The sequence below is a fragment of the Schistocerca americana genome, chromosome 3 (assembly GCF_021461395.2).
Source record: "Schistocerca americana isolate TAMUIC-IGC-003095 chromosome 3, iqSchAmer2.1, whole genome shotgun sequence".
In the NCBI taxonomy this organism is placed as follows: Eukaryota; Metazoa; Arthropoda; class Insecta; order Orthoptera; family Acrididae; genus Schistocerca; species Schistocerca americana.
Window position 1 is genome coordinate 465,471,632 of NC_060121.1, and position 9,559 is coordinate 465,481,190.

General features: G+C 41.6%; 1 protein-coding gene across 1 annotated transcript; it reads right to left on the reverse strand.

Annotated features, from left to right (window-relative positions):
- Positions 1-5,610: 5,610 nt before the first annotated feature.
- On the reverse strand, positions 5,611-6,995 carry LOC124607360 (peritrophin-1-like). Its single transcript, XM_047139667.1, has 2 exons — positions 6,959-6,995; positions 5,611-6,023 (listed from the first exon to the last, which is right to left on the reverse strand). The coding sequence occupies exons 1-2, from the start codon at positions 6,963-6,965 to the stop codon at positions 5,797-5,799; spliced, it is 234 nt and encodes a 77-aa protein (XP_046995623.1). The 5' UTR covers positions 6,966-6,995; the 3' UTR covers positions 5,611-5,796.
- Between the last annotated feature and the right edge of the window lie 2,564 nt (positions 6,996-9,559).

A 9,559-nucleotide genomic window follows, 5' to 3' on the forward strand; every position in this document is an offset into this window, starting at 1 on the left:
CTAACATGGCGCTTAGTTAAAGTATGGCCTATGTGATGCCTCTATAGCTCTCTGATTGTAATTATATTCCTCCTGACTATGAAGACTCCTGTACCACCAGCTAAGTATAATATATTATTTTTTACCAACGGCTTCTAATTATTGTAGTCGTTGTAGGCCAGACCACGCAGCCAGCTCCTTATCAACTTCACTGACAAACCTGCTGTATATACAAAGAAGAGATTTATGTGTTGCTATTTAGCATTGGCCAAGTGGCCACCACCAGCCATTCACATTGGCGACGATTCACCATAACAGAATGTCCTGCATGTTGCTTATGGGGCAGTAGCTAGTTGTAGTTACCAGCAAGAAGTACTTCCCATGTCGATTTTTTCACGCACATTTACAAGTATGACAGTGCATTCAGAAAATATAAGCAGCTTGGAACTGCTAAATGTCTCCAAACGGTTTCAGTTACTCCTCGTAATAGTGTTGTACCTCGCCTTCCTCACACGACTCTTGCGTCACTTCCCGTACATTACATTGCATATCAGTAGTAGCAATGACAGCATTTCGCGTATGGTAGTTTTAGATTGTGTCTATACTAGTTAGGGAGTTGGTACGACAGAAATTTTCAAGAAAGTCTGATAAAAAAAGTATGAAGGTATTTTGAATTAGTGTAGGTGTGACAGAACACACTTACAGAGACGGCGCTGAGCAATCACTTAGTATACACCACAAAATACTTTAATACTGAAAATTTCTAAAATAGTGCACAGTGTAGAATTACTGTAACGCTGGAAATACATTAGCGTGAGCTATAGCCGCTATATAGCAGCCGTTCAAAATTTTCTCTTTTCTGTATAACCACCAATAAACGGCGTACAGTTTCTGTCACTTAAATGAACTTATATTTATAAAAAAAAAAAGAAACGAAAACGAAAACCGTGTACATCTAGGGAGGAAAGTGCTTCCATTGTTGGCACAGTAAGAGCATCGCTTTTGTTACAAGAACTTGTATAATTTCGCTGCGAACAAAATAATACAACGGTGGGAACAACTAACCCTAAAATAATCAAATATACGTGTACGTAGGTAGCTGCGAACCCAGAGTCACGTGGAAAACTGTTATGTAATCTTTATGCATAATATTGCCTGTCTAAGAGAAGACTGAATACATTGATTTGGAAATTAACGTATTCATTTATTGAGCAAAACTGACTGTTGGTTGACTTGATTTCGCGCACATGAAGAGTGCCGTGAAATAAAACTTAAAACTTAATGAAATGCAAAATTTGAAAGAAAGGAAATGAAAGTTATTAAATGCCAAAAGGAACTAATTGTGTGGTCAGTGGAAACTATAGTACTGAAACTCAGTACCGAAGCGTATTACTAACCATGTGTGATATGAGATGCAAAGTTCGACTAAGGATATCCACACAAATAAATTACCGCTCTACCCGGAAGAAAATAGCTGTGTGAAATTGCTAACTCTGCTCACAGCTCTGCATACGGCAAAAATATGGTTCAAATGTCTCTGAGCACTATGCGACTTAACTTCGGCGGTCATCAGTCGCCTAGAACTTAGAACTAATTAAACCTAACTAACCTAAGGATGTCACACACATCCATGCCCGAGGCAGGATTCGAACCTGCGATCGGTTCCAGACTGTAGCGTCTAGAACCGCACGGCCACTCCGGCCGGCTGCACTCGGCACCTGACAATCTTGACCACGTACTGTTTGAACGAGAATGCTCTATCCTGAAATGAAAGTGACTTACCTCTTGCTCAGCTTGTTGTTTTTGTGTCGGGAGGACTGATTTTCTCGAAAGCAAATACAAATAGTTGGAGCAGCTGAAGATAAATAATCTACAGTAAATAATTTTTGTAAGAATCACTCTGTTGCTTTGTGTTGTGTAAGGTGCAATGCACATACGACAAAATTTCATAACTTTACCATGAATCATGGAGATGAGATTTACTTTAAAGAAAACCGTTCATGAGAAGTCAATATCTGATTATTGACAAAAAGACTGCACAAATTCAAGAAGGCTCTATCAATTACAAAATTATCTCATTACAAAAAAACTACAAACATACCTTTAAAAATCCTCCAAATTCCTTTCTACCAATAACATGAACAACAAAATACTACATGTCACTTTTTATCTTCGTAATAAAGTATTCCAGATACCTTCTCCCAGATTCACAGAAAAAATTCTTTAAAACACTCAACTGCACTCTATTATGCCTCAAATAAGAATGTTTCAGCCCTGCACAACTGACTTACTAGCAAGTCAGCCACAGATAAAACTAAACACAGCGTCAAGGATCTTACTCATTACCCCTATAGTGCACTCATTCATCTTCGTCCCAGAGCAGTAAACGTGAATTATGTATTGGAGCAGAAAATATATGAGAACATTACAGTTATTTGTGTTATCAAATAAATCCCCCGGTTTCCAGAATGAAATTTTCACTCTTCTGCGGAGTGTGCGCTGATATGGAACTCCCTGGCAGATTAAAACTGTGTACCGGACCGAGACTTGAACTCGGGACCTTCCGCTTTCGTGGGAAAGTGCTCTACCAACTGAGCACTGGCGCGCGAAAAGCAAAGGCCCCGAGTTCGAGTCTCGGCCCGTCACAGTTTTAATCTGCCAGGAAGCTTCAAACCCCATGTATCGATCTTGCTTTTTCCTATATAGCTGTATTAATTAGTGCTGCTAGTATCGTGTCTCTGAAAGAGACGAATTCAGCGCAGTGTCACTCTTCAAAACTCTTTTACTAGCACCGAAGTAAGTTAATCGTAATAAGAGTTCTGGTCTCGTTTCTGGCATGGATGTCAAAAACTGAAAGGATTTTCGTAACATGGAAGGCAAAACTTCTATAATATACATTTCCTACAGGAAAATTTGCAGAATTGATTCAGTTTCTAACATAAATGTAGTTGGTTTCTTGTTCAGATGTATCTGATACTGCAAGTACACTGCCGGGAAAGAAACTTAATACACATAGAATGACGACTTTTGCCACGCGGACGCCTTATTCCGCATTAGAAATAGTAGATGTACTGAAAATGGTTTCAACGTCGTTCGCAAACAGATAGCATAATGGCACAGCTACCAGAGCACCATCCCTGTCTGCCCTTTAATAGGAACTGCTCACAGCCAGAAGGCCTGAGTGTTGTGCAAACGTGTGGAGCTGGCAGGCAACCACGCAACGGAGAGGCATACGACCTCCCTATTTCCAAACGAACGAGTCTGAAAGGGATTAAATTGTGATCTTTCGAGGGGCAGGATGCTTTTTCGAAGAACTGCGACACAGTTGAGCAACGATGCTGGTATCAAAGGCAACGTGAACATTGTCACAGACATATTTTATTTATTTATAGAGTCTCAAACAATGGAACGTATTTAACGAGAAGTAGTGGAAAATCGACCACCATCCATTACAAACGTGGAAACAGGTACCCCTTGCTCATAGATCTTCGGCACAACCATCTAAATGCAACTAGCTGCAATGAGATGTTGTTAACGGTATCGGGAAGCAGAATATCAATAAAATCCTTTAACTGCTTGGTCAATATGGAACCTATAGTCACACATTCATGGACAGACTTCAGTTCTACATCTTGATAGTAAAAAAAGAAGTATATAAGTGATGATCAGCGCACCTGACGATGGCAACGTGGACGATCGCCGAAATATTATGTCCTATGCACACCCATACCAGGCTGCTCACCCGAGATTTATTTCGTCAGTATATAAGTGACCTCTGGTGGCATCATTCCTATATTCACCAATGTGACTTACTGAAGACTGTTAGTCATTCTCACACACCGTACGTTCCAGTTCATCACTGTCAAAAGGTCTTACAGTCCAGAATCGGTACGCCAATCACGTAAAATCGTTGTGACCACTGAGCAATCACCCCATCGAGGCACCATGTTGAAGAGACCAGTTTCGTAAAAAATTATGTCCTACTGCAGGACGAAGTCCTCAATTGTCTGCTGCAGAGTGCATACCCTCGTCCGACAATAATCATCCACCCTTCAAGGCCTTTTTTAAGGAACCGAAGGCACAATAAACGCCTAGGGAAAGATTAGAACTATAGGATGGGTCCTCGAATATCTCCCGCTTGAGTTGGCGTACCTTCGGCGTTACGATATTTTCTGCATACGGTTGAACGGCGACCAGCACAGAACTTGGCTCACCATCCCACAACGGTGGTCTTCGACAGCCATGTTGCTCCATACACATTCTTCAATTTCCGATGGATTTCTACCAATGTTTGCTCTTCGTAAGACAAGAAAAGAGTAAGATCACACTGGTCCTGTTTGGAAGCATACGGCAGTAACGTCATCATAGCTCACGTTTCCAAATTTACCACGTGTACCTTGGAAAGATACAAATGCCAAACCCTGTCTACATGTTGGAGCTTATATACCCACATCGGAGTCGGGCTATCGGGCTACACTGCATAAACGCTGCAGCAACACCTTCAAACGGGAACATTTGCTCGCCCATCGTAAATGATAATATACTAGGATTAATGCTAACAGTTTTGTGAAACTTTAAATAAATTTTCAACGTCTTAAACAGTATTTTGCAGCGGCCTTGCTGCAGTGGTAACACCGACTCCCGTCAGATCATCGAAGTTAAGGGCTATTGGGCTGGGCTAGTACTTGGGTAAGTGACCATCTGGTCTGCCGAGCGCTTTTGGCAAGTGGGGTGCATTCAGCCCTTGTGTGGCAAACTGAGGAGCTACCTGATTGAGAAGTAGCGGCTCGTAAACTGACATCCGACTGTGAGAGCGGTGTGCTGCCTACATGCCCCTCCATATCGGCATCCAGTGACATATATGGGTTGACGATGACACGGCGCCCGGTCGGTACCGTTGGATTTCCAAAGCGTGTGTGGACAGAGTTTAGTTTCTAAACAGTATTTGAGGAAGTACAAAAGATGAGCGAATTTCTATTGTGAACGTTTACACGTTCGATGCATTACGTTACACATTAGTTACTTTATAAGAATTGGCGTTCATTACCTTGTCGTGAGTTCTTGTTACTGCTTTGAATAAATAATACGAAAGTACCCTTGGGTTTTAAATGGATTGTGTGTTTGTTGTACTGGTATATTAAAACCATGTTTCATCTTGGCTGTGGTTTACAAAACGTTCTCTTGAATTGCCAGAAAATTTCTCCCGTTACAACTCAAATCTCTGCAGTAAAAACCAATACCAGGAATGTGCAGTCATTCAGCTTAGAAGAGATCGTTGTTTCTAAAATTTCTGATTGGTCAAAAACGAGAGGCTTTCATGCCGTCGTTGAGCTTCCTTGAGCGATATAAAGTTTCGTGTAGAATAGTATTCTGTTTGATATTTAGTGTGACGCAACATGTTATCTGTAAGAAAAGTGTGTTCTACAGACACGAGGAAATGTACATTGAAAGAAATAACTGATATGAGTTCGATTCCGCAGTACATCGTCGATTTAATGCTTCACCGACGCTTATGGCTAAAATTTGTGCAGGACTGTTATACTTCTAGAGGGATAGTGATGTAATCTGTTTCATACATTGACCAAGGAAGTGATGAGGAGAGTAACTGTGAAATAATCAGTGACATTTTTTTTAATTTCTGCAACAGTTTATTTGAAATAAATTAATGTTCAGTAACATAAGCTAACAGTAACGTACGTCATTGGCAAAACATCTTTACGGAACTGACAACTGGTTGAGAATCACAAGCTCAACTCTTGTGCTGTGACAGGGAATGAGTCAGATATAGTTTCTATGGATACAGGGGTAAGTTTTCATCTACTTCCTCGAGGGCGGCCAGTCACAGGCGTTGATATTGGAGTTCCAGACGAGTCCAGCAGGGCACTCCAAGTGGACAGCCTTGCCGTTGCTGCACTCCCAGAAGCCGTGTGTGTCCGTGTCGTCTGGGTAGAAGACGGGCGTGGCGCCGTCATCCTCGGGACATGTGGGCGTGGTCGCTGTGGCCACTGCTGCCAACACGCTCAGCGCCAGAAGGCCTGCCAACACTGTGGGGCAGAAACGTCGTAGTGTGAGTGCATGACTGCTTTATCATCGTACTTTCTGACAAGCATAGGATATATTCGCGGCTTTTGATGATATGGAATTGCGTCAAGACAGTGTGTGGTCTTGTTGCCATGGAAAAGCTGGGCCCAAATATTGGTGATTGCTCGTATATTCCGGAAAAGGTGTCTACTTGGACCATGCCAAATGCGCAAGCGCAAATGAGAAATAGTTTGAAACGACAGGCAATGGTATTGAATAATAAGCTGCCTGAGTGTGTCAAGTATTTGGAAGATTGCACTAGGCTACGAGTCCCAAAACTTAAACTTACTTACCTCTTAGCTATGTGTCTAACACGTAAAAAACGGCAGTATTGCGATCCAGAATGGTGTGCATTATTCGTTCTTAAACTACCCAAATTCGAACAAATCTTACTACCGCCCTGTAACTTCAGTTGGAGCGTGATATTTACTCTCTTCCCCACATTTGTTATGGACTTTTGACCATACAACACATTCTACTCCCCTCCAGTTTTCGGATAAAGTAACGTTATCGGTTCGGAAGTAACATCTAATAACCGAATTATGATTTATTTAAATCATCTTGATTTAGAAGTTATCTGATCAAAACGTTCGCAAATTTTGTATTATATCATGAGATCTGATATTTGGAATTTAATTTACAGCAAGCCGCTTGATTGAAATTTGATTCAAGCTACCACTGTAGTAAACGCTACAAACAGGCAATTTTCTGCAAGCAGATTTGACTGGGGTACGAACAACTGTCCACCATCCATCATGTGATTATTGGTAATACATGCCTGGTATCATAAGCGTAAAATAAAACATTATAGCATAATTAACGAATAAAATTTCAGTTAAAGGAAGGAATATGTAAGTTCCAGCAGACAGACGTTAACAGTAGCACCCGCCATACTCACATTTCATGGTTACTGTGGTGCTCGTCGAGTCGGTAGAAAGGAGACTGGACTAATGCCTGGTGTTTCTCCGTTTCAGCTTTGTATAGTCTCACCGATCTACGTCGTATCATCTTGGGTGGGGACACGTTCAGTCTCTGATAACAGATGGCGATGGCATTTCTGAAATCTAATCTATTCACATATAAAAATTTCAGGGGAAATGTTTCACAGTATGTGCACACTTTCTGCCAAGGACACTCTTGACGTTTTGTGCTGCCAGCAACAGCGATGCATCAGACTGGGGAAATCCACATATCACTACTCACGACAGCGATTTTAATAAAACTTTGTTCTACGGATGTTTTCCAGTTTTCTCTCATCAAGTGATCATCTCCATGATGTAAGAATATAATTCGGTAATTCGTCGTTTCAAGTCTGTCAACGATAAACCATTTAATGAACCACAGAAATTCCTCCACTTTAACAAACAAAAACGTGTACGGATATAGACGCATCGGGAGGTATCCACCAGTAAATTATAACCCCAAAATTTGTTGGAACTGTTCTCCATAATACTACTTACCAGTCTTGTTCTAACGTATCAGAATTTATTACGTGTGTTTTGCAATAATTTCAGCAACAGACAATCAAGGAATAAAATGTTGATCTTCGTTAGTGGGAAGTTATTGCAAAGTTCACTCTACTAATAACCACAATAACCATATGCGTCGCACAAAAAACACTCTTCTTGTCGCAACACTATTAGTACATCCTTCAGTGGCGAACATATGTCATGCGTGTTGTTTACGTCTCCTAGCTGCTAGTTGTACTGATATTCCGCTGAATTTACACTTGTGTTCATCTTCAGTGGAAAAGGAATCATCTCAGCGCAACCAAAAAACAGACGCATATTCAAACCCTTTTTTATACAGTTTTGTGTATATCTTGCAGCTTTGACACACGTGCTGAAGGTACAGAAGTTCACAACTTGTACACACTTTGGAGTCTTAAACTGATTTATCATGTATACCACATTGTAGTTACAAGTTCGTAAATATACGACTAGTATATTTTAATGTATTTAGTGTATTTTACAGCTTTCAGAATGTAAAAGGTTTTATTTATTTTTAAGAACAAATATTACAGAAGGGAATTAATAATAGGCTCGCTTGAATATCTAGAAATCGAAATTAAGATAATTTGAACAACCAATTGCCCTCATTAGATGTTTCTTCGGACCGTATTTGCAACTGCGATTGGTGATGATAAATAAGGTATTGTGAGTATAATATGTACGTATACACACCAATGGAGGAAAAGGTAATTTGCCGCGCGGGATTAGCCGAGCGGTCTCAGACGCTGCAGTCAAGGACTGTGCTGCTGATCCCAGCAGAGGTACGAGTCCTCCCTCGGGCGTGGGTGTGTGTGTTTGTTCTTAGGATAATTTAGGTTAAGTAGTGTGTAAGCTTAGGGACTGATGACCTTAGCAGTTAAGTCCCATCAGATTTCACACACATTTGAATATTTTTGGTAATTCAAGTGATCGTGTTGCAGACAACGTTAGAATAACAAAATGTTTGAATTATGAAAATAGAATTTAACATGCTCAAAGAGTGGCCTTCGCTACCTGAAAAAGAGAATGCAAGACCCTCAAGGCCTGTAGCACAGTGGCACCAGGGTATAACGTGGGCGCACTGAGGGGTTGTAGTGTCAAAGTTTCACTGGGCAGAGTCGTCGGCGAGCAGTTAGCGCTCAGCAGGCCTACCTGTGCACCCTCTGTTTTGACTCTGCAGGCAGTAACTGTGCTCGTTGCAATATACATTCTAGAGTACAACCACGCCCCAACGACGACTACGTGCTGTTGCTGAACAACTTCAGCCACTTGAACGGTGTCGCATTCTGGGCGTGCAGGAAGCTGGATGTATGTATCAACGGACTGCTCCACATGATGGGCACAGTATATCGGTGGTGCATAGCTGCTTTCACCAATGGTCCGTGAAACATCCCACAGCTGTAGGCCAGTCTCTGGACGTTACGTAGTATTTTTCTTTTTTTTTTTTTGTCACCAGTCTGACTGGTTTGATGAGGCCCGCCACGAATTCTTCTTCTGTGCCAACGTCTTCTTCTCAGTGTAGCACTTGCAGCCTACGTCCTCAATTTTTTGCTAGATGTATTCCAATCTTTGCCTTCATCTACAACTTTTTTCCCTCTGCAGCTCCCTCTTGTGCCATGGAGGTCATTCCCTGATGTATTAACAGATATCCTGTCATTCCGTCCCTTTGTCTGTATGTGAAAGGAAATGTCGTGTGGCGAGGTCCTTCTGGATGGTAGACCTGATCGTCTGGTGCAAGTCTTCGGCTACTTGCAAGTCGATGAGAATGAAATGATGAAGAACACAGAGACACACAGCCGGAAATTGAACCTGGGTCCCCCGCCATGATGCGGCGGAGCGCTGCCCACTCAGCTACGGCGGAGAACCCTGTCTCTCTGTGTTTTCCACATGTTCCTTTCCTCTTTATTTCTGCGCAGAATCTTCTTATTCCTTACATTATCAGACCACCTAATTTTCAATAGTCCTCTGTAGCACAACATCTCAAATGCTTCGAATTTTCTTGTTCCTTA